The sequence below is a fragment of the Trachypithecus francoisi genome, unplaced genomic scaffold (genome assembly GCF_009764315.1).
Source record: "Trachypithecus francoisi isolate TF-2019V2 unplaced genomic scaffold, Tfra_2.0 Lachesis_group13, whole genome shotgun sequence".
Classification (NCBI taxonomy): Eukaryota; Metazoa; Chordata; class Mammalia; order Primates; family Cercopithecidae; genus Trachypithecus; species Trachypithecus francoisi.
In genome coordinates, this window is record NW_022681458.1 from 84485170 (window position 1) to 84512105 (window position 26936).

Genomic DNA, 26936 nt, shown 5'->3' on the forward strand with positions numbered 1-26936 from the left:
GCACCTGTGAACAGCTACTGCACTCTAGCCTGGGCAACATCGTGAGACCCCATGTCTAAAAACAACAAAACAAAATGAAAACAAGTTGCCAAATTTTAATTCTTTGTAATCTGTACTAAGAAAACTAGACAAAATTTTCAAATGTAAAATTATGTTTAATATTTATATTTGTACCATTTTATTTAAATTGTGTTATGCTTAATGAAACTATATACCCCTTGAGGTTTTTGATATACTTTCCCAGAGGTACTTTCTCCATTGTTTCATTCTGGTACCACAAAGAATCCCTTAAGTTTTTGTGTGCTCATTTGCCCAGATGACATAATAATCTACTCAGTGCAACCACCTGCAAATAAGACATCCTGGTGAAGGGCATTTTTGGGCCTTCAGGTGTCTACCTGGTACAGGTTCTTATCCTTCCAGAGAGGTGCCAAAGTTCTAGGTGGAGAATCAGTCTCCTCAGAACATCAAAAATTACCCATGTCTTCATTTTTTTGGCAGTTTATATGCTCTGTTATGACTTTCTGGGTGCTGAGCTAGATGGTTTTTAAGTGCTATGTTTTTGGTTAAACAAATCTGTTCTGGAATAACTTCTGGTTTGACTCAACCATTATGCACTCATCCTCCATGTAACAGTTGCAAATGTGATCTTAAAAATATTTCTGGCAGAAACTACCTGCTGGAAAAATAGACAGTGAGGTATCATTTACAATATCACCCCTCCTTTATACATTCAAACAAAAACCAAATCCTTGCCCCATGTAAATTGGCTTAGAAAATTATGACACAGCACTTTGGGAGGCTGAGGCAGGTGGATCACCTGAGGTCAGGAGTTTGAGACTAGCCTAGCCAACATGGTGAAATCCTGTCTCTGCTAAAAATACAAAAATTAGCCAGGCATGATGGCGCATACCTGTAGTCCCAGCTACTCAGGAGGCTGAGGCAGGAGAATCGCTTGAACCCGGGAGGTGGAGGTTGCAGTGAGCTGAGATCACGCCACTGCACTCCTGCCTGGGTAACCCAATGAGAATCCTTCTCAAAAAAAAAAAAAAAAAAGAATGACACATACATAAAATGGAATACTATGGAGTCATTAAATGATAATTATGAAAACCATTTAGAAATATCTAAAAGAAAATTAGTGTTAGTAAAAAAAAAAAAAAAAACCCACAATATAAAATGTTAAGTATGCCATGTTATGACCATGTGAAATATATCTACATGTAGATGAGGGCTAGAAACTTATCTGGAAAAATAAAAATAATAATTATATTAAAGGATTATAATTGCTGCTTTTTAATTTTATACCATTTTAATACTGTAATAATCATGATAAAATTCTTTTCTTTTCTATGATTTAATTGAATCTGCCATAAGCAAGGGGTAGACTATAATATTTGTGGATACCCATTTCGAGTTAGTTATGGTTTTATTCTAAAAAATGACTCTTTTTAAAATATATAGGCCAGGTATGGTGGCTCACACCTGTAATCCCAGCACTTTGGGAGGCCAAGGTAGGCAGATCACCTGAGGTCAGGAGTTCAAGACCAGCCTGGCCAACATAGTGAAACCCTGTCTCTACTAAAAATACACGCACACACACAAATCAGCTAGGTGTGGTGGCACGTGCCTGTAGTTCCACCTGCTTGGGAGGCTTAAGCATGAGAATCACTTGAACTCAGGAGACAGAGGTTGCAGTGAACCGAGATTATGCCGCTGCACTCCAGCCTGAGTGACCAAGGGAGACTCGGTCAAAAAATATATATATATAATATACATATATAAAAAATATATAATATATATATTATATATTTTATATATTATATAATATATATTATATATAATATATTTTATCTATATATAATGTATATATTTTATATATGTACATACTTGTGTACACATATATATGTATACATATATAAGCTCATGAAGATTTGTTGTTCTTATTAGTATATAAAAAATAAAGTATACTTCCACCTCTGCGATTCAGGGTCTCATTCTTTCTGAACTTTAAAAATTACCTCCTTGTTGGTCTAGGTTTGTCTGACACCCTCCTCTTCATATTCCATCTCTATCGTTCACATCTCCTTCTGCTCTATCTTGCTGTCTTGGGAATCTTTCTGAAACATGGATCTGAGGAAGTGAGGTCAGTCTACCGACCTTCAATGCTTCCCAATGCCCCAGGCCCTCTCCACACGCAATGCTAGGACCTGCTGTGGGCTGGCCTTTGCTCATGCTGTTTCTTCTGTCTGAGCCTATGCATCTATCTCAGTGTCTAGCAAGGACTCAAGCCATGTTAGGAATTTAGTACATGGTTTAAATAAATGAATGGATGACAAAGCCACATTAGATTAAATATCTCTTTGGTTATTTTTTAAAAAGCTAGATGTATGTTTATGATTGTAACATTTATTGAGATCACATCTATTTCAGATGTAAAATGGAATCTGAAATAAAATCCCTTCTCAATGAAGAGAACATTGGAAATGAATGTCTTTGTGACCTTACAAATTTTGGTAAGATTTGTTTAATCCTATATTTAAAGGAGAGTTTTATTTTGAAGAATGAGAATGGGCCACTCACTTCATGTTCTTTTAATATTAACTGCCGTTAGTTTTTTTCTAAAGGAATCCCCAAATAAATCTGTACTCTAATCATCTGTTCTTGGAGACACTTAAAATAATAATGTGTTCCTTTGATTCCATTTTGTTTCACCATAGAGCAAGAGCTATCAGAACAATGGTGCACATATCTTAAAAATGTGATAAATCCTATTCAGCAGCTGAGAGCAGATCTAAAATACAGACAGCATCACACTTTGCAGCATTCACACCCACATATTGAGTGTAACTCCGTGAAAGTATTGGAAGAGGTTAGTATGTTACCTTTCTTTTCGATAATGTAATACTTCATTTTTATCCCAACTAGAAGAGTTTGAGAAAAGAAACAATGTGTGACTTGTGTATTAGTTAATATTAATATGTAATTAATATTTAAATAGGTCAGCTAATTCTATCCGCTAAATATTTTTTGAGTTATTCTTTTATATGTGTATATATATATTTTTTTTTTATTATACTTTAAGTTGTAGAGTACACGTGCACAACATGCAGGTTTGTTACGTATGTATACATGTGCCATGCTGGTGTGCTGCACCCATTAATTCGTCGTCATTTACGTTAGGTATATCTACTAATCCTATCCCTTCCCACTTCCTCCACCCCATGACAGGCCCCCAGTGTGTGATGTTCCCCTTCCTGTGTCCAAGTATTCTCATTGTTCAATTCCCACCTATGAGTGAGAACATGCGGTGTTTGGTTTTCTGTTCTTGGAATAGTTTGCTGAGAATGATGGTTTCCAGCTGCATCCATGTCCCTGCAAAGGACATGACATCATCCTTTTTTATGGCTGCATAGTATTCCATGGTGTATACGTGCCACATTTTCTTAATCCAGTCTGTCATTGATGGACATTTGGGTTGGTTCCAAGTCTTTGCTATTGTGAATAGTGCCGCAATAAACATACGTGTGCATGTGTCTTTATAGTAGCATGATTTATAATCCTTTGGGTGTATACCCAGTAATGGGATGGCTGGGTCAAATGGTATTTCTAGTTCTATATCCTTGAGGAATCACCACACTGTCTTCCACAATGGTTGAACTAGTTTACAGTCCCACCAACAGTGTAAAAGTGTTCCTATTTCTCCACATCCTCTCCAGCACCTGTTGTTTTCTGACTTTTGAATGATTGCCATTCTAACTGGTGTGAGATGGTATCTCATTGTGGTTTTGATTTGCATTTCTCTGATGGCCAGTGATGATGAGCATTCTTTCATGTGTCTGTTGGCTGCATAAATGTCTTCTTTTGAGAAGTGTCAGTTCATATCCTTTGCCTACTTTTCAATAGGGTTGTTTGTTTTTTTCTTGTGAATTTGTTTGAGTTATTTGTAGGTTCTGGATATTAGCCCTTTTCGTCAGATGAGTAGATTGCAAAACTTTTCTCCCATTCTGTAGATTGCCTGTTCACTCTGATGGTAGTTTCTTTTGCTGTGCAGAAGCTCTTTAGTTTAATTAGATCCCATCTGTCAATTTTGGCTTTTGTTGCCGTTGCTTTTGGTGTTTTAGACATGAAGTCCTTGACTATGTCTCTGTCCTGAATGGTATTGCCTAGGTTTTCTCCTAGGGTTGTTATGGTTTTCGGTTTTATGTTTAAGTCTTTAATCCATCTTGAGTTAATTTTTGTATAAGGTATAAGGAAGGGGTCCAGTTTCAGTTTTCTGCATATGGCTAGCCAGTTTTCCCAACACCATTTATTAAATAGGGAATCCTTTCCCCATTGCTTGTTTTTGTCAGGTTTGTCAAAGATCAAATGATTGTAGATGTGTGATATTATTTCTGAGGGCTCTGTTCTGTTCCATTGGTCTATATCTCTGTTTTGGTACCAGTACCATGCTGTTTTGGCAATGCGGCTCTTTTTTGGTTCCATATGAACTTTAAAGAAGTTTTTTCCAATTCTGTGAAGAAAGTCACTGGTAGCTTAATGGGGATGGCATTGAATCTATAAATTACCTTGGGCAGTATGGCCATTTTCATGATATTGATTCTTCCTGTCCATGAGCATGGAATGTTTTCCCATTTGTTTGTGTCCTCTTTTATTTCACTGAGCAGTGGTTTGTAGTTCTCCTTAAAGATGTCCTTCCTATCCCTTGTAAGTTGGATTCCTAGGTATTTTATTCTCTTTGAAGCAATTGTGAATGGGAGTTCAGTCATGATTTGGCTCTCTTTGTGTCTCTTATTAGTGTATAGGAATGCTTGTGATTTTTGCACATTAATTTTGTATCCTGAGACTTTGCTGAAGTTGCTTATCAGCTTAAGGAGATTCTGGGCTGAGACGATGGGGTTTTCTAAATATATAATCATGTCATCTGCAAACAGGGACAGTTTAACTTCCTCTTTTCCTAATTTAATACCCTTTATTTCTTTCTACTGCCTGATTGCCCTAGCCAGAACTTCCAATACTATGTTGAATAGGAGTGGTGAGAGAGGGCATCCCTGTCTTGTGCCAGTTTTCAAAGGGAATTTTTCCAGTTTTTGCCCATTCAGTATGATATTGACTGTGGTTTTGTCATAAATAGCTCTTATTATTTTGAGATACATTCCATCAATACCGAACTTATTGAGAGTTTTTAGCATGAAGGGCTGTTGAATTTTGTCAAAGACCTTTTCTGCATCTATTGAGATAATCATGTGGTTCTTGTCTTTGGTTCTGTTTATATGCTGGATTATATTTATTGATTTGCGAATATTGAACCAGCCTTGCATCCCAGGGATGAAGCCCACTTGATCATGTGGATAAGCTTTTTGATGTGCTGCTGGATTTGGTTTACCAGTATTTTATTGAGGATTTTTGCATCGATGTTCATCAGAAATATTGGTCTAAAATTCTCTTTTTTTATTGTGTCTCTGCCAGGCTTTGGTATCAGGATGATGTTGGCCTCATAAAATGAGTTAGAGGGGATTCCCTCTTTTTCTGTTGATTGGAATAGTTTCAGAAGGAATGGTACCAGCTCCTCCTTGTACCTCTGGTAGAATTCAGCTGTGAATCCATCTGGTCCTGGACTTTTTTTGGTGGGTAGGCTATTAATTATTGCCTCAATTTCAGAGCCTGCAGTTGGCCTGTTCAGGGATTCAACTTCTTCCTGGTTTAGTCTTGGGAGAGTGTATGTGTCCAGGAATTTATCCATTTCTTCTAGGTTTTCTAGTTTATTTGCATAGAGGTGTTTATAGTATTCTCTGATGGTAGTTTGTATTTCTGTGGGGTCAGTGGTGATATCTCCTTTATCAATTTTTATTGTGTTTATTTGATCCTACTCTGTTTTCTTCTTTATTAGTCTTGGTAGCAATCTATCAATTTTGTTGATCTTTTCAAAAAACCAGCTCCTGGATTCACTTATTTTCTGAAGGGCTTTTGTGTCTCTATCTCCTTCAGTTCTGCTCTGATCTTAGTTATTTCTTTCCTTCTGCTAGCTTTAGAATGTGTTTGCTCTTGTTTCTCTAGTTCTTTTAATTGTGATGTTAGGGTGTCAATTTTAGATCTTTCGTGCCTTCTCTTGTGGGCATTTAGTGCTGTAAATTTCCCTCAGCACACTGCCTTAAATGTGTCCCAGAGATTCTGGTACGTTGTATCTTTGTTCTCATTGGTTTCAAAGAACATCTTTATTTCTGCCTTCATTTCATTATGTACCCAGTAGTCATTCAGGAGCAGGTTATTCCGTTTCCATGTAGTTGAGCAGTTTTGAGTGAGTTTCTTAATCCTGAGTTCTAGTTTGATTGCACTGTGTTCTGAGAGACAGTTTGTTATAATTTCTGTTCTTTTACATTTGCTGAGGAGTGCTTTACTTCCAACTATGTGGTCAATTTTAGAATAAGTGTGATGTGGTGCTAAGAAGAATGTATATTCTGTTGATTTGGGGTGGAGAGTTCTGTAGATGTCTATTAGGTCTGCTTGGTGTGAAGCTGAGTTCAATTCCTGGATATCCTTGTTAACTTTCTCCCTCGTTGATCTGTCTAATGTTGACAGTGGGTTGTTAAAGTCTCCCATTATTATTGTGTGGGAGTCTAGGTCTCTTTGTCGGTCTCTAAGGACTTGCTTTATGAATCTGGGTGCTCCTGTATTGGGTGCATATATATTTAGGATAGTTAGCTCTTCCTGTTGAATTGATCCCTTTATCATTATGTAATGGCCTTCTTTGTCTCTTTTGATCTTTGATGGTTTAAAGTCTGTTTTATCAGAGACTAGAATTACAACCCCTGCCTTTGTTGTTTTCCATTTGCTTGGTAGATCTTCCTCTATGCCTTTATCTTGAGCCTATGTGTGTCTCTGCACATGAGATGGGTCTCCTGAATACAGCAAAATGATGGGTCCTAACTCTTTATCCAGTTTGCCAGTCTGTGTCTTTTAATTTGAGCATTTAGCCCATTTACATTTAAGGTTAGTATTGTTATGTGTGAACTGGATCCTGTCATTATGATGTTCACTGGTTATTTTGCTCGTTGGTTGATGCAGTTTCTTCCTAGCCTCGATTGTCTTTACATTTTGGCATGTTTTTGCAATGGCTGGTACTGGTTGTTCCTTTCCATGTTTAGTGCTTCCTTCAGGAGCTATTATAGGGCAGGCCTGGTGATGACAAAATCTCTCAGCATTTGCTTGTCTGTAAAGGATTTTATTTCTCCTTCACTTATGAAACTTAGTTTGGCTGGATATGAAATTCTGGGTTTAAAATTCTTTTCTTTATGAATGTTGAATATTGGCCCCCAGTCTCTTCTGGCTTGTAGAGTTTCTGCTGAGAGATCTGCTGTTAGTCTGATGGGCTTCCCTTTGTGAGTAACTTGACCTTTCTCTCTGGCTGCCCTTAAGATTTTTTCCTTCATTTCAACTTTAGTGAATCTGGCAATTATGTGTCTTGGAGTTGCTCTTCTCGAGGAGTATCTTTGTGGCATTCTCTGTATTTCCTGAATTTGAATGTTGGCCTGCCCTACTAGGTTGGGGAAGTTCTCCTGGATGATATCCTGAAGAGTGTTTTCCAACTTGGTTCCATTTTCCCCCTCACTTTCCGGCACCCCAATCAGACGTAGATTTGGTCTTTTTACGTAATCCCATACTTCTTGCAGGCTTTGTTCATTTCCTTTTCTTCTTTTTTCTTTAGATTTCTCTTCTCACTTTATTTCATTCATTTGATCCTCAATCACTGATACTCTTTCTTCCAGTTGATCGAGTCGGTTACTGAAGCTTGTGCATTTGTCACGTATTTCTCGTGTCATGGTTTTCATCTCTGTCAGTTCGTTTATGGCCTTCTCTGCATTACTTATTCTAGTTATCAATTCTTCCACTCTTTTTTCAAGATTTTTAGTTTCTTTGCGCTGGGTACATAATTCCTCTTTTAGCTCTGAGAAGTTTGATGGACTGAAGCCTTCTTCTCTCATCTCGTCAAAGTCATTCTCTGACCAGCTTTGATCCGTTGCTGGCGATGAGCTGCGTTCCTTTGGAGGGGGAGATGCGCTCTTATTTGTTGAATTTCCAGCTTTTCTGCCCTGCTTTTTCCCCATCTTTGTGGTTTTATCTGCCTCTGGTCTTTGATGATGGTGACGTACTGATGGGGTTTTGGTGTGGCTGTCCTTCCTGTTTGTTAGTTTTCCTTCTGACAGTCAGGACCCTCAGCTGTAGGTCTGTTGGAGATTGCTTGAGGTCCACTCCAGACCCTGTTTGCCTGGGTATCAGTAGCAGAGGCTGCAGAAGATGGAATATTGCTGAACAGCGAGTGTACCTGTCTGATTCTTGCTTTGGAAGCTTCCTCCCAGGGGTGTACTACACCGTGTGAGGTGTGGGGTGTCGGTCTGCCCCTAGTGGGGGATGTCTCCCAGTTAGGCTACTCAGGGGTCAGGGACCCACTTGAGCAGGCAGTCTGTCCATTCTCAGATCTCAGCCTCCGTGTGGGGAGATCCACTGCTCTCTTCAAAGCTGTCAGACAGAGTCGTTTGCGTCTGCAGAGGTTTCTGCTGCTTTTGTTGTTGTTGTTGTTGTTGTTGTTTAGCTGTGCCCTGTCCCCAGAGGTGGAGTCTACAGAGACAGGCAGGCCTCCTTGAGCTGCTGTGAGCTCCACCCAGTTCGAGCTTCCCAGTGGCTTTGTTTACCTACTTAAGCCTCAGCAATGGCGGGCACCCCTCCCCTAGCCTGGCTGCTGTCTTGCCGTTGGATCGCAGACTGCTGTGCTAGCAGTGAGGGAGGCTCCGTGGGCGTGGGACCCTCCTGGCCAGGTGTGGGATATAATCTCCTGGTGGAGCACCCTCATTTCTTGACTGGAATGTCCCAGTGGTCACATAACTGGCTTCCCTGCTTTCATTCTTGCCTCTCCTCCCAGTGCATCCTGGGATCTTACCCCAGCACAGGGGGATTAAGTCATCCTATTGCTGAAATTCCCCAGGGGCTCCTGTGAGTACATAAGTCCTTCTAGCCACCTGGCCCCCTTTTTGCTTCTTCAATCACATCTGCTACCTGACATTTCCCCTTTGCCATAAAAGCTCAGTCACACCCAGGCTGGCCTTCTTTCTGTTTCTCCGACATGCCAGGCCCTTTCCTGTACTGGCTATTTCCTCTCTCCTCTTGATGCCACTTTTTGCCGTGTAGATCTTCGCTTAAATGTCCTCTTCTCTGAGAGGCCTGTGCTAAGAAGCCTCAGTCGCTCCCTGTTACACCACCCTATTTTGACATTGCCTTCCTGCTCCTGACCCTTTCTCACATTTTTTTAAAATTAGTTTGTCAGCTGCTTCCCCTTAATTGAGCATAAGCTTCTTGAGTATATGTGTGCTATGTTTGATAAAAATTTAGGCGGTTTTGATTTTTTCTATTTTTCAGTTATTCTGTAATGTTATATTGCTTTATAAATAGTCATAAAAAATATAAATGTATGCCCAGCTGGGGATTAGAGGCAAGAATGCAAGAGAAGGAAGGGGTGATTGGAGCACAGACATCTGGTAAGTTCTCTGCATTACCACAGAGAAAATAAAAATGTGTGTGCAGAGTGGCTGTGACTGTACTGAACTTTCTGAGCTTATTTTTGGGATGTCTAGAAGCCTCATTGCAGCTCATTTGTCTGATGAGCACTGCCTACCTGGCTGGCATCTCTTTAACTCTCTTCCACAGGTCTTTAAACTTCATTACTGATTGGCGTTTGAGAATAATTCTTGTGTCTTTAAATATAAGTATGGAATGAATTGCAATAATTTGCATATTACTTGTTCCAAATGTCCTATAGGTTGACTTTGTGAAGAAACAATTGAAAACTATCTTTGAAAGACTTAGCCTGGAGCAACAGAGAATAGAAAATGATCTTTCACACTGGAGTATAAAGGTAAGTGTGATGTGGCTAGTAATTTATGTGTTTTTCAATTGTCATTTATGTTAAATAAAATAATCATATACTTTTTTTCAGATTCTAGATCATTCTTTGGAAGAAAAGACTAACATGCTTAGTGAACTGCCCATTGAACTAGAAAGTTTGGAATGCCCATACCCTGATTTGAAATCTTCAATCCACAGTGAGTTCTGTAAGTTTACACAGAAATATCAAAAGAAGCTTCAAGACTTTGATCTGCAGTTGGAAGACATATACAGGTGATAAGATAAAACTTATTGAGTTCTGTGTAGACTTTTGACGTTAACTTTTTGTTTTTGTTTGGGGTCACTATACTTCCAACTTACTGAATAGTTACTATGTAATTGGAATACAATCAATAAATGTTTAGATTGACTATTTGCTAAATGGAGAGGGTTTTATTTTTTCAAAAAGTTTCTTGACATAATAGTTCTTAATTTTTTTTGTAAGGTTAAGACATGTTGAAAATATCTCTCTTATTGAGCTCTTCACAACACAGATAAGAAATAGTTTTCAAATATGAATTTTCAGTAACCAGAACTTTTCTTTTCAAGATATGAAGCTGCTCTGCAGTAATTGATACAGTGGAAAATGTACCCATGGAATTATGTTACTTGTAATTGACTGTAATTTTATCCTATGATAAACACAGAGTATGTTTTATAAATTAAAAAATTTTTTTTTCTATGTGTTAAATTTCATTTTTAGGAAATAGACTTCTGGTTTTCTCCCAAGAGTGATTAATCACTTCTTCATGGTGAATGTAATGTTCAGTGATTTAAAATTCAGTTTGGCAGTGGTCATCTTCTCTAGTGTCTTCTATGTTAAAATTCGCTTAGATGACAAATCCAGATACACCACTCTGAACTAGATCAATGGTCTACCTTATAGTGTATATAAAGCTTCTAGAGGACATTTGGTAGGGAAACAGCTTTGTGTGCTATGATATTGACCTCAATATTTTCCCCAAAAGAATGTATATTTAAAAAGAAAATTATTGAAGGGACACATTTATAGTAAATTAAAATAAAAGGTTTATAACTTTGGAATGGAAGAAGATGAATATGACAAATATTTATATTTGTTATGAATTGCCTGTGAACTGCAGCTCCTCTGTATGAAACTACTACTGGTAAGAAATAAATTACAGGGGAAAAACCCTTAAATTATACCAAGTAGAGTTATTTGCTTTGGTGGCTTCCTGATCCAAACTCTTCAGTTATAGCTGCTATTTGTTTTAGCACACTTGTCAGTGATTAGAGCCAATTCTAGGTGAAATTGGAGCCCTTTTTCTGACATTAGCTTCTCCCCATCACATACCTTTTGGTCTCCTGATAGCCTTTCCTTCCCCATCTCTCTCCTTTCCTTTCTTCTTTCCTATCTTGCAGTAAAGCTGAGAAATAATAATATACAATTTACACTTGATGATTGATTAATTACATGTTAACTGGAACTCAGTCATAGTGAAGTCCTAACTCAACCATGCACTACACTGAAGTTTCCAATTGTTAAATGAACATTCTCTTCCCACTCCCCCATCCCAATCTTGTTAAAGAGATTTTAGAACTCATCAAGAAAGAGGAAGAGGATTTTTTGTTTGGTAGTGGAGAGGGCATTATAATCAGACTGATTAACTGCAGCTGGGAAGAGGGTAGATCTGACCCTATCATTTAAAGCAAGTTGGCTGGCCCGGGACCTCCTTTCCCAGGTGATACCTTGTCCCCTGAGAAAGCTGGCTGAGATCATGATGTTTCTAGGTTAGTAACTCCTCAAGAGGAAGGAGTTTGCCTTAGCAGTCTAAAATGGCTTCCTTCCAGTAACACTTATGCTTCACAGCCCATTTTCCTTCTTTCTTTTTAATCTAATCTCAATTTCGGCTCTTTTATAGTGCAACCCTGTGTGACTCAGAAACAGTTGGCATTCACAGCTACATTACAATTACTGAAGATTAAGTGGAGGATTAGATGAATATATTTCACAAGCTAACAATTCTGCAGAAGGAAGAAATATTGAGGATAAAATAGCTTAGGAAGGCTTGATGGAGCAAGTAAAATTCACTATGGACTTTGAAGAAGGGGTATGCTTAGCATAGGCAGAAGGGAGTGGGGAGGCATTCTTAGAAGGGAGATTAAATGACTAGACTGTAAACCCCTTGAGGACAAAGTAATTTAGTAGTTATATTTGTATCCTTAACATCTTCTAAATAAATGATTGTTCAATTGAGTTGAATTTGAAAGGAAAAACAATGAAGGAAAGGCATGTTATGGGAACAGTAGGAATCTACTTTGGAGGAATATAAAGTTCATAAATTCTAGTTTAATAGTCTGCTTGCCACCTATAATTATCCATAATACATTTTATTCAGTTGATGGTGTGTTTTACTTGATGAATATTTATTGAATAAAATTTAAAATACTGTAGTCGTTGCAAGCTCCCTGGTAGGGGATTCAACAGACAGATTAGTTTCGTCTGTTTTGCCTCTGAGAAGGCTTGGAATATTTGGGGGAAGAAATATATATACCTCTATCCTGATCAAATAAAAATAACATGCAAATGTCAACTAAAGAAAATATTTTATAAATATGCTGGCAGGAAATAATGAAGCATCAATAAAAACGGAATGAGGTTTAGGAGTTGTATCTTTGAGAAGAAAGAGTAAAAGAGCTATTTCTGAATAAATACAGAGGTGGTAGCTATTAGTAGTCTGTGGCTTTTGAGCAGTAAGGCATAAAAGTATACTGTTCTACCTAGGACAATGAATTATAGGTTCAATCATAGTATTATTTGTACTTCCAGTTTACCAGTATCTTCACTACTTTGATATGGCCTTCTCCCCTCTTTGTTCTAGTTATTGGGTTCACATAGATTGTGTTCATATATGTGGGAGTGTGTGCATAGTTTAGACAGTTGTGCACTGCTATGCCATATGAAAATTGACATATCCAGGGGGCATTGTTTAATTATAAAAGGTTTTCATTGGCTAAAGGCAGTGGACATCACGGTTAGTCCCAGTATTTATTCAATTCTTCCTATTTCATAGTAGTTCGCTGGTTTGGTTTGAAATGACTCCATCTCTAAATCCAAAGGTAGGCAGTGATAGGGAGTATGTACCAGTCAGTGCAACCTCATTTCCCCAGGTCACAGTGATTACCTCAGGGAGGTCTAATCCTCAGGAAAGGATTAGATGAATATACATCACATGCTGATATGGTTTGGCTATGTCCTCACCCAAATCTCACCTTGAATTGTAATAATCCCCATGTGTCAAGGGTGGAGTCCGGTGGAGATGATTGAATCATTGGGGCAGTTTCCCCCATACTGTTCTCATGGTAGTGAATAAGTCTCGAGATCTGATGGTTTTATAAATGGGAATTCCCCTGCACAAGCTCTCTTGCCTGCCACCATGTAAGATGTGACTTTCCTCCTCCTTTGCCTTCTGCCATGAGTATGAGGCCTCCCCACCCATGTGAAACTGTGAGTCAATTAAACATCTTTCTTTTATAAATTACCCAGTCTTGGGTGTGTCTTTATTGGCAGCCTCAGAACAGACTAATACACATGCTAGTATTTCTGCAGAGGAAAGAACCATTGAGGATAAAATAACTTAGGAGGGTTGATGGAGGAAGCAAAATTCACTATGAACTTTGAAGAATGGGTAGGGTTAGCATAGGCTACCCTGAGCAAAGCTCAGGTACTTGTGAGAAGCAGTATCTTTTCTTCTGCATGGATGTTACCAAGAAAGCATATGGCTGAGGTTGCTGCTGGCATCATCTGGTGACCGAAGGAAGACAGCTCTTAAAGACAGGGCAGAGCCCCGGGAGTCCTGGAAAAACTGAGCTGGTGCCTTATTTGAATGCCATGGGAAGTCCACCTCACTGCTTTAGTTTTAAGGGCCATTGGTCCAGTTATTGTCTTAAACCAGTGTGACTTGGGTTTTTAATTGTTTGCAACTAAAAACATCCCTAATTCAATACAGTAATTGATTTGGCTTCAAAATATCCATGACTGATGGAATTAATCTGAAAAATTCTTAAATATATTCCAATTTATTAGGAAGATTAAGCTTGTAAAATCAGCCAAACTTTAAAAATCAAGATTAACTAGTGGTGGAGGGATGGGACTTGCACAGCCAATTATAAATATATATTTTAAAATAAAAATGAATTAGAAAGTTCTATGTGACTATGGAGTATGTAGCAGATCGGTGGAACAAAATAGAAATAAAAAGAAAATAGAAAAATATAATGATTTAATTTATTATAAAGGCTAATTTCAAAACTGGGGTAATATTAGATTATTAAAGAGATAGCATTACATAATAGGCAATTGGAAGATAAGGTTAGATCTCTTCATTCTATTTGACTCAAGAAACTCTAGATGCATTAAGATATGAAGAAAGAAAATCATAAAAGAACAAGATAAAAATAAAAATTAATAACCTTGAAGTGGAGAAGGCCATTCAAAGCCTATTATTTTCAGTGAAACTCATAAAGAAATAGTTTAAATAAATGCAATGGCATAAATATTTTTAAAAATCTAGCTTGATCGTTTCTCAGAGAAGTTTTAACTCTAGAAAACAGAGACTTCTGGTTTCCAGTCTAGTATGTAGAAACATAGTTGCCACTCGTTTATTACAACAAATAAAAAGCTGAACAAACTGAAAAATCAACAGATCATCTTCGATCTTTCAGATAAGTGAGACCACAGTACAAAATGCTTCCCCCAAAATTGGAGAGACAGAAAGATACAAAGAATTACAACCTACTGGAGCAGAAACACATAAGGAGAAACCTCTGCAGGAACCAGTAATGAGCTAAGAAACCCTGAATCATAATTGATAAACTGCTAGAGGCTCACTGTGGACAACTCTGAGAGTTGAAAACTCCAAGAGGACCCAATCCTAGGAGGCGCTCCACACTTTTATGAGTTTTACACCAGGAGCTATATCAGGTCCTCACTGATACGTAAATATCCGAGAAAAATTCCCTTTTGCTTCTGGTAGCAGGAGGATAAAAGGAACCAACTTGATCTATGCATTCAATGCAATCCCGGCCAAAATCCCAGCAAATTAGTTTCTGGATATTGACTAGCTAGCTGATTCTAAACTTTATGTGGAAAGATGAAAGACCCAAATAGCCAGATCAATATTGAAAGAGAAAAGCAAAGTTGGAGGACTGATACTCTCCAACTTCAAGACTTACCGTAATCAAGATTGTGTGGTATGGCCAGAAAATAGCCAAGCAGATCCACAGAACGAAGAACCTAGAAATAGGTAAAGGGATCAATGCAACGAGAATGTCTAACTATCCTAAATATATATGAACCGAATACAGGAGCACCCAGATCCTAAAGTACGTTCTTAGAGACCTACAAAGAGACTTAGATTCCCACACAATAATACTGGGAGACTTTATACCCCACTGTCAATATTAGACAGATCAACGAGACAAAAAATTAACAAGGGTATTCAGGACTTCAACTCAGCTCAGTACCAAATGGACCTAATAGACATCTACAGAACTCTCCACCCCAAATCAACAGAATATGCATTCTTCTAAGCATCTCTTCACACTTATTCTAAAATCGACCACCTAATTGGAAGTAAAACACGCCTCAGCAAATGCAAAAGAACGAAAATCATAACAAACAGTCTCTCAGACCACAGTGCAATCAAATTAGAACTCAGGATTAAGAAACTCACTCAAAACTGCTCAACTACATGGAAACTGAACAACATGCCCCTGAATGACTACTGGGTACATAACAAAATGAAGGCAGAGATAAAGATGTTCTTTGAAACCAATGAGAACAAAGACACAGTGTACCAGAATCTCTGGGACACATTTAAAGCAGTGTGTAGAGGGAAATTTATAGCACTAAATATCCACAAGAGAAAGCAGGAAAGATCTAAAATTGACACTCTAACATCACAATTAAAAGAACTAGAGAAGCAAGAGCAAACACATTCAAAAGCTAGCAGAAGGCAAGAAATAACTAAGATCAGAGCAGAACTGAAGGAGATAGAGACAAGAAAAACCCTTCAAAAAATCAATGAATCCAGGAGCTGGTTTTTTGAAAAGATTAACAAAATAGATAGACAGCTAGCCAGACTTAATAAAGAAGAAAACAGAGAAGAATCAAATAGACACAATAAAAAATGATATAAGGGATATCACCACTGATCCCACAGAAATACAAACTACCATCGGAGAATACTACAAACACCTCTACGCAAATAAACTAGAAAATCTAGAAGAAATGGATAAATTCCTGAACACATACACCCTCCCAAACCAGGAAGAAGTTGAATCCCTGAATAGACCAATAACAAGTTCTGAAATTGAGGCAGTAATTGATAGCCTACAACCAAAAACAGTCCAGGACTAGGCGGATTCACAGCCAAATTCCAAATTATACCAGAGGTACAAACAGGAGCTGGTACCATTCCTTCTGAAACTATTCCAAACAATAGAAAAAGAGAGAATCCTCCCTAACTCATTTTATGAAGCCAGCATCATCCCGATACCAAAACCTGGAAGAGACTCAACAACAAAAGAAAATTTCAGGCCAGTATCCCTGATGACCATCAATGCGAAAATCCTCAATAAAATGCTGGCAAACCGAATCCAGCAGCACATCAAAAAGCTTATCCACCACGATCAAGTCGACTTCATATCTGAGATGCAAGGCTGGTTCAACACATGCAAATCAGTAAACATAATCCATCATGTAAGCAGAACCAATGACAAAAACCACATGAGTGTCTCAATAGATGCAGAAATGGCCTTTGATAAAATTCAACACCCCTTCATGCTAAAAGCTCTGTATAAACTAGGTATTGATGGAACGTATCTCAAAATAATTGGAGCTATTTATGACAAACCCATAGCCAATATCATACTGAATGGGCAAAAACTGGAAGCATTCCCTTTGAAAACTGGCACAAGACAAGGGTGCCCTCGCTAACCACTCCTATTCAACATAGTATTGGAAGTTCTGGCCAAGGCAATCAGGCAAGAGAAGGCAGTAAAGGGTATTCAAATAGGAAGAGAGGAAGTCAAATTGTCTCTGTTTGCAGATGACATGATTGTATATTTAGAAAACCCCATCATCTCAGCCCAAAATCTCCTTAAGCTGATAAGCAACTTCAGCAAAGTCTCAGGATACAAAATCAATGTGCAAAACTCACAAGCATTCGTATACACCAATAACAGACAGAGAGTCAAATCATGAGTGAAAGTCCGTTCACAATTGCTACAAAGAAAATAAAATACCTAGCAATACATCTTACAAGGGATTTGAAGGACCTCTTCAAGGAGAACTACAAAGCACTGCTCAAGGAAATAAGAAAGGACACAAACAAATGGAAAAACATTCCATGCTCATGGATAGGAAGAATGAAAATTGTGAAAATGGTCATACTGCCCAAAGTAATTTATAGATTCAATGCTATTCCCATCAAGCTATCATTTACTTTCTTCACAGCACTGGAAAAAATTACTTTAAACTTTATATGGAACCAAAAAAGAGCCCGTATAGCCAAGACAATCCCAAGCAAAAAGAACAAAGCTGGAGGCATCACGCTACCTGACTTCAAACTATATTACAAGGCTACAGTAACCAAAGCAGCATGGTACTGATACCAAAACAGAGATATAGACCAACGGAACAGAACAGATGCTTCAGAAATAACATCACACATCTACAACCATCTGATCTTTGACAAACCTGACAAAAACAAGCAATGGGGAAAGGATTCCCTATTTGATAAATGGTGTTGGGAAAACTGGCTAGCCATATGCAGAAAACTGAAACTGGACCCCTTCCTTATACCTTATACAAAAATTAACTCAAGATGGATTAAAGACTTAAACATAAAACCAAAAACCATAACAACCCTAGAAGAATACCTAGGCAATATCATTCAGAACATAGGCATGGGCAAAGACTTCATGACTAAAACACCAAAAGCAATGGCAACAAAAGCCAAAATTGATAAATGGGATCTAATTAAAGAGCTTCTGCACAGCAAAAGAAACTATCATCAGCATGAACAGGCAACCTACAGAATAGGAGAAAATTTTTGCAATCTACCCTTCTGACAAAGGGCTAATATCCAGAATCTGCAAAGAACTTAAACAAATTTACAAGAAAAAAAACAACTTCATCAAAAAGTGGGCAAAGGATATGATCAGACACTTCTCAAAAGAAGACATTTATGTGGCCAATAAACATGAAAAAATGCTCATCATCACTGGTCATGAGAGAAATGCAACTCAAAACCGCAATGAGATACCATCTCACGCCAGTTAGAATGGCAATCATTAAAAAGTCAGGAAACAACAGATGTTGGAGAAGATGTGGAGAAATAGGAATGCGTTTACACTTTTGGTGGGAGTGTAAGTTAGTTCAACCATTGTGGAAGACACTGTGACAATTCCCCAAGGATTTAGAACTAGAAATACCATATGACCCAGCCATCCCACTACTGGGTATATACCCAAAGGATTATAAATCATTCTACTATAAAGACACATGCACACGTATGTTTATTGTGACACTATTCACAATAGCAAAGACTTGGGACCAACCCAAATGTCCATCAGTGATGGACTGGATAAAGAAAATGTGGCACATATACACCATGGAATACTATGCAGCCATAAAAAAGGATGAGTTCACGTCATTTTCAGGGACATGGATGAAGCTGGAAACAATCATTCTCAGCAAACTAACACAAGAACCGCAAACCAAACACCACATGTTCTCACTCATAAGTAGGAGTTGAACAATAAGAACATATGGACACAGCAAGGGAGAACACCACACATCGGGACCTGTCGGGGGGTGTGAGGCTAGGGGAGGGATAGCATTAGGAGAAATACCTAATGTAGGTGACATGTTGATGGGTTCAGCAAACCACCATGGCACGTGTATACGTATGTAACAAACCTGCACATTCTGCACATGTACCCCAGAAATTAAAGTATATTTTTAAAAATAAAAATTAAAAAAAATTTTAAAAAGAACCTAGAAATAGATCCACATATATGCGATGTTTGATAAAGGAGCAGAGGCAATGCGATGAAGCAAAGATAGTCTTTTCAACAAATGTTTCTGGAACAACTAGACACACATATTCAAAAAAAAGAATCTAGACACCTTTCACAAAAATTAACTCAAAATGATAGGCCTAAAAGTCAGCCAAAAAACTGTAAAACTCTTAGAAGGTAACATGGGAGAAAACCTAGATGATCTTGGGTATGACAATGACTTTTGAGACCAAAAGCATGATCCGTGAATGAAATAATTGATAAGCTGAACTTCATTAAAATGACAAACTTATGCTCTGCAAAAGACAATGTCAAGAGAATGAGAAGACAAGCTGCAGAGTGAGAGAAAATATTTGCAAAGACACATCTGATAAAAGACTGTTATCCAAAATATACAAATGACTTTTAAAACTCAACAATAAGGGAAACAACCTGATTAAAATATGGGCAAAATCCTGAAGACACCTCAGCAAAAAAGATATACAGATGGCAAATAAGCACATGAAAAGATGCTCCACATTATGTGCCACTAGAGAATGCAAACTAAGACAAGATACACACACTTATTAGAATGGCCAAAATCCAGAACACTGACAACACCAAATGCTGGCAAATATGTATGCAGAGCAACAGGACCTTTTATTCATTGCTGGTGGGAATTCAGAATGGTACGGCCACTTTGGAAGGCAGTTTGGCAGTTTCTTACAAAACTAAATATACTTTCATCATACAATCCTGCAGTCATGCTCCTTGGTATTTACCCAAATGAATAAAAAATATATGTCAACACAAAAGCTGCAAATGGATGTTTATAGTAGCTTTATTCATAACTGCTAAAACTTGGAAGTTACCAAGATGTTCTTCAGTAGGTGAATGAATAAATAAACTGTGGTACATACAGACAATGAAATTTTATTCAATGCTAAAAAGTAGAGAACTATCAAGCCATGAAAAGACATGCAGGAAATTTAAATGCATATAACTAAGTGAAAGAAGTGAATCTGAAAAAGCTTCATAGTGTATTATTCCAACAGTATGGCATTCTGGAAAAGGCAATATTATGGAATCAGTAAAAAAATTAGTGTTGCCAGGGATCAGAAGGGAGGGATAAATGAGTAGGCAGAGCACAGTGTAGTAGGACAATAAAGCTATTCTGTGCAATACTACAATGGTGGATAAATGTCATTACGTGTTTGTCAGAACTCATAGGATGTGCAACATGAAGAGTGAATCCTAATATAAACTATGGACTTTGGGTAATAATTATGTGTCATTATAGGTTCATTGATGACAACAAAATGTACTCTCTGGCGAGGAATACTGATAGTGGAAGAGATTTTATTTTGCATGGGAGATGAGGATAAATGGGAACTCTTCTGCTTAATTTGGCGTGACTCTAAAACTGCACTAAGAATATAAAGTTTATTAAAGAGAGAAAAAAACAAAAATTTCATTGCTATTTAACTGTTGCAGAGAGTAGATAAAGGAGGGAAACTTATAAGTTATGTTCATGAAACAAATATAACATTGATAGACAATCTTGTAAAATATTGCACACATACAAAAACTGTGGCCCAATCTCACTTAATATCTATTAATACAAAAATTATAAATAAAATACTCACTGTCATGATTCCAGCACCTTAAAATAGTTAATGTAAGGATATCTATTATGGCTTATCTTCATGAACACTGAAATGCTATTAAAAAGCTAACATTTATTCTTTAAAAATGTAAAAGGAATAGATGAATACTTTTTTCCTATAATAAAATATATAACTTCCAAAAACTTAATGGGAATACAATAGAAGCATTTTTGTTAGTGACAAACAAGTCTGTAATCACCACCATTATTTAATGTTATTCTGGAAATACTAGGCAGCACAATTAGACAAGAGAAAGATATTAGAATTATAAAACATAGATATAGGTAAAATTATCTTATTTGCAGATAGTGAGCTTTTACAAGAAAAACTCATGGCAATCAATGGAAAAAACCTACAGAAATAAGATAATTTAGTAAGATGGCTGGGTATAAATTAATATAAATAGAACCCAAACTTTCATATATATATATATAAACAATGGCCATCTGGAGGATCTCATGAAAGAAACAAACATAGTTTGCAATAGCAATTATAAATATAGAATATTTGGAAATTAATTTAACAAGAAATGTAAAAGATCTGTACTATAGGAAAAAACATTTCAAATGTTACTGAAGGACATAAAACTTGAACAAGAGATGTTTTAGTCTCAGAAGATTGAATAATTATAGATATATTTCCTGTCTATCTATAAATTTAATTATCTCAATAAAATTATTCACAGGATTAAAATATTAATCTGAATTTGAATTTATCTAGGAAAATTCTGAGGAAAAGAAGCAATAATGAGGGAAGACCATTGCTATCTTATATTAAGCATTTTATAAACAATGGCATGTTGCCATGAACAGATCGGTCAAGGGATGTGATTTGGGCTCAATCCAAAATCCTTGGATGAATTTGGATTCAAAATTGAGTTAAAGGGAAGAGAGGCAAGGAGTGAGGCATTCATGTTGCTCATGTGATCACATTCTGAAATTATAGCTTCCTGAGGTGGTAGGTGGGGCCTTTCCTAATCATGGCAGAGGCATTATTGTGTAAGTCATATAATATCTTGTCATAAACTCTTTTTTGCTTAAAGAGTTTGAATAGTTTTTATCATCTGCAACTAAATCTAACAGATATGGCAAAGGTGTGGGGAAAACAGGTATTTTATATTCTGCTAAAGTGAATCTAAACTGGTGAAACTTTTCTATAGAGCAGATCAGCAGGACTTCCCAGATCACAGAGTATATGTCCTTTGTCCTGACAGCCTCCAAATCTCAATAATATATCATATAAATATAACTGAATATGTATACACTGATTTATTTTTACAGTTATTCATTGCAGTAGTGAAAGATTGAGCAAAAACCTTAATATCAATAGGGACTGGTTTTATAGATTATTGTACATCCATACAGTATATTATTCTGCGCATTAACAATTGTGAAAACTTACATTAACTGACATGGAACAATATGTAAGAGTTGGGGTGAGGTATATAGTTAAGTAATCAAAGCAATGTACAGTCTATATTGTGTAAAAAGAAAAAAGCCAACATATATATTTTTGTATATTTGCTTTTACATGTCTGAGACAATACACAAAAATTGTTAACGTTCATCTTGAGGGAGGGGAACCACATGCCTGGGTGAGTAGGTGTAAGAAAGAATTTTCATTGTATCCTCTTTCATTAAACCTTTTGAATTTTGAACCATATGAATATTGTTTCTATTCTAAAATTTTTTTAAAGGAAAAAATTTGACAAGGGTAAAAATGAAGTAACAGGAAAATGTTGGCAATATATCAGGCACAAAAGATTAAAATCCCTAATACATAAAGACATTTCGCAAATTAATTGATTGGTGAACAGCCAAAAGGAAAATGGAGCAAAGGAGATGAAAATATGGCTGACTTACCCTTCGTATTTTCAACCAATATTTATTGAGCATCTATTGGCATAAAATATACAAAAATTCGTGTACTCATGAAACAGTAAGAAACACACTGAAAACCATAAACATAATACTTAAGTATATTATACACGGTAGTGTTAGAAAGTGATAAGTGCTATGAAAAAATACAAAGTAAGAGAGATAGAAGGTGTTGGGATTCTAGGGGGCAGACTGTAATTTTAAGTAGATGTTTAGGAGTAGGCCTGGTTGAGAAAGTGACATAAAAGTTAGGACGGGGTTGGGAAAACTAGTCCTGAAGATATTTAGGTAAAAGTATTCCATCCAGTGTTTACTGAGGTGGGAGTATGCCTGGCAAGAGGCCAGTGTGGCAGGAACAGAGTGACAGATCCAGAGAGTAGTAGAAGGTGGGGTCATAGAGGTATGGGTGGGGGGGTAGGACGTTTAGAGCCTTGTAGCCATTTTTAAAACTTCAGCTTTTACTCTGTGTGATATGAGAAGCTGTTGGAAGGTGTTGAGCAGAAGTGAGCAGAGTGACAAAATCAGACTTATGTTTTAGCAGAATCACTTTGGCAGTTACTGTGTTTAAGATAAACTGTGGGGCTGGGGGTAGAAGTGCAAGAAAATATTGGACACTTAGATAAAGTAATCCAGTTCAGCTCTTGGATATATTTTAAAGGCAGAGCCAACAGCATCTGTTGACAGATTCAATGAGCCATGTAAGAAAAAGAGAGCAACAAGAATAGTTCCAAATAGCTGCGTTTTGGGGACTGAGCAACTAGAAGGATGGAGTTGCCATCATCTTAGATGGGGAACACTGTATGTGAAGCAAACTTTGGCTGTGGAGAAAATCCGGGGTTGAGATTTAGACACGATGAAGTTGAGATGCCATTAGGTATCTGTGTAGAGATTGTGTGGATGCAGTTGGCTATATGGGTTTGGAATTCAAGAAAGAGATCTTGACTGGAATTACATGGATATGAGTCATTAGCATGAGATTGGATGTGATCACTAAAGTAGTGAGTAAAGAGAGAAAGGAGAAAAATCAAAGACTTATCCCTTAGGCCTGCCAACATTCCAATGTCAGGGACAAGAGGAAGAGCCAACAAAGGACACTGAGAATTTGTCTGTGAGATATGAAAACCAAGAGAGTGTAGTGTCCTGGAAGGCAAGTGAAGAGGAAGTGGTCCATCCATTGAATACATGCTGCTCATAAGTAAAATACACTGATAATTGACTGTTGGCTTTAATAGAGGTTGTTGGTGGCTTTAGATGGAGGTTCAATTTTCATTGAATAAGTGGAAGCAAATGCCTGATTTAGTAGATTTGCATGGGTAGGAAAGGAATTGAAGATGTGTACAGGTAACTATTTTGAGAAGTTTTTCTGCAAAGGAGAGTAGGCAAGTAGGGCCAAGCTTTTATGTAGTTATTTGCTTTTTTTTCTTTTCAAATGGGAGAAGTGGCAGTGTGTTTGATGCTAGCAAGAGTAATCTAGTAAAGGATAAACTCTGAAGATGCAGGTGAGAGTAATTGCTGAATGATGTCTTGGAGTTGTAAGGAGAGTTGGGATTTAGTACACAAGTGGAGGAATAAGCACAGACGGTTCATCTGCTACTCTAACAGGTGAGGTTGCAGAGTATATGTTGCAGATGCTGGGAGGGGAATGAATAGATGTTCATGGTGGCAGTCTGTGGAACTCTGGTTGGTAATTCTAAATGCAAATGACTAAGAAACTTATAAAAGCCTTTCTACTCATCAAAGCAATGAAAATTTAAAAAATACTCATTTTTTTCCTATAAAATGGTAAAACATTGTGTCCAGAGTTTAAAATGGTATGGAAGAAATGAGCATTTTTATATATAATTGGTGTTGGAAGTCTGACACCATGTCATCAAAAATCTTTTTAAAGGTGAATACTCTTTGTTTCTTTAGATATGATCTTTAAGGAAATAATCAGAGACATAAAGTGGATATTGGCTTCAAGGGTGTTCAACATTAAATTTTCTTTCCTTGGTGATGGCAAAATCTTCAAAACTACCTAAAGAGCCAGCAACTAGGGAATGAACTTCATCAAGTATGATATATCCACACAATGGAATACTACACTGACATTAATGATTATATAAAGGATATTTCTAATGACACAAATGATTTGAATATGTTGCTATGTAATTAAAAAGTAGGCCACAAAATAGTTTATAGAACATGGACTTTCTTTTTTTCTTTCCTTCTGAAAGCGTTACATCTATATATAGCCACAGAAAAAAGACTGGACGGTTATTCACCCAAATAAACAATAAAAAATAGTTATCCTGGGCCAGGTGCGGTAGCTCATGCCTGTAATCCCAGCACTTTGGAAGTCCGAGGTGGGTGGATCATTTGAGGTCAAGCATTCAAGACCAACCTGGCCTACATGGTGAAACCCCATCTCTACTAAAAATATAAAAATTAGCCAGACAGTAGTGGTACATGCCTGTAATTCCTGCTACTTGGGAACCTGAGGCAGGAGAATTGCTTGAGCCTGGGAGGCAAGCTGAGATCACAGCACTGCACTCCAGTCTGGACAGTAGAGTGAGACCCTATCTCAAAAAAAAAAAAAAATCTATCCCCAGGTGGTGAAATTATACATAATTTTGGCATATTTTTACTTTCTATTTTTTAAAGCAAAATACATGTTTTTAAAAATCAAAGTTAAAGAGTAAAGAGGAGACCATTGATATTTAATGGGTACCTATTACATGATCTGACAAATACAAATGATTTTAACCCCCAGTTTACCCCATCTTAAAAGCTCTGTTTTACAGATGAAGAAACTATAGCTCAAGGGAAGGTGAGCAATTTCCCCAAAGTCTCTGACATGGTAAATGGTTGAGCAAGATTAAGTCTCTTCTGCACATCTGAATAGAGAGTTTTCCCCCGTTACCACACTGCTTCAAGAATGTACACATGCCAGGATGCTGGTAAATCAGGTTGAGTACCAGTATCAGCTGGTAAAACAGGTTGCCATTTCATAGAAATATGATAAAAAGCTGTACGTGTGAGCACATATGTAATTTTAAGTTTCAAGTTGCTGTATTAAAAATTTAAAAAGAGCAAGGTGAAATTTAGTTTAAAGTGTGTCTTATTTAATGCAATAGTTCCATAATATTATAATTTCAACATATAACCAATATTTTTAAATTAATGAGATATTTTACATTCTCTTTTTTCATATGAAGTCTTTGAAATCTGGTCAGCGTTTTATACTTAGAACACATCTTAATTTGGACTGCCACATTTTTAAGCCACATGTGGTTAGGGGCTAACGTCTTGGACAGCACAGCTTTAAAGGATGATCTCTTTTACTAAAACACATTTTAAAAACAATTTGACTACAATTGAACCTCTTCCTTTATTCAGTGTTTTTGTGAAGCTATTTAGATTCTATTTGGGCTATATTTCATCAGTAACATGAAGACAAGTTTAATTGCTTGTTTGAGACTCAGATGAGATTGTGGCTTTAATTTCCTAACATTTGGATAAATTAATCATATAGATGAGACATAATTGTCTGATGCTGCATTTGGCTATGTCAGATATGAAGTCAATATGTGGAAAAAGCTATAGAGTGATGGCAAGTAATTTCTACTTTATTGTTTGATAGGTATATTAAATTTTATGATGTTAGTTTATAATTAATATTCTATTATTATTCAAGATCTGAATCTGAATGCTATTTAAAATCCACAATGATTTAACAATTTTCTCCTCTGTATGTACATTGCTGATGCCCATAGTTTTATATTTTCTCAACTAAATTATTTGAATTTACCCTAATTGTTAGTAGCTTTACTTTACTCGTTAGTAATTTTTAAGATAACTGTTTAGTGCTCTATGAGCTTTTCCTTTTACGCATATTTCTCTTAATACAGAAATAATTATATTTGTTAAAGAAAATTTGTAAAATACAGTTAGAAAACTAGAGAAGAAACTAAAAATTAATCTAAATTTCCAACACTCAGATATATCTTTTGGTAACATTGTATATATTTCAGATCTATGAATGTTGTTTACAAAAATGAAAAAAATCTATACACATATCTACTGATTTTTCCTGTTTTGAATCACATCCAGTGTTATTCCTTTTTCCAGTAAATGGTTATTGAGCTTCTTCTATGATTTAGGTCATGTATTAAATATTATTTTATAATATATTTTAAAATTAGATGGATAGTATTACAATATATGGCTGTATCACATAAATTTGACCAATTTCCTATTAGTAATTCTGTAATTATTCCTTTAAGATGAACTCCTAGAAATAGAACTGCTGAGTCAAAGGGCATGAAAAATTCTAAGACTTTTGGTAGCATTGGTAAATTGCCTTCCAGACAAGTAAAAACAATTTATGTTTTCATTACTAGACTTTATATTATTTGGTTCATCTGTACTTGGAGATCAGGGCATTGGA

At 36.7% G+C, this 26936-nt stretch overlaps 1 protein-coding gene across 1 annotated transcript in view; it reads left to right on the plus strand.

The window, feature by feature from the left end:
* CCDC148 (coiled-coil domain containing 148) overlaps nucleotides 1-26936 on the plus strand; it is a 291005-nt gene that overhangs the window by 117010 nt on the left and 147059 nt on the right. Inside the window, exons 5-8 of the mRNA XM_033231425.1 lie at nucleotides 2434-2516; nucleotides 2721-2872; nucleotides 9812-9907; nucleotides 9989-10170. Of these exons, the coding sequence (XP_033087316.1) occupies nucleotides 2434-2516; nucleotides 2721-2872; nucleotides 9812-9907; nucleotides 9989-10170 (513 nt within the window). The remainder of the gene's footprint in view (nucleotides 1-2433; nucleotides 2517-2720; nucleotides 2873-9811; nucleotides 9908-9988; nucleotides 10171-26936) is intronic.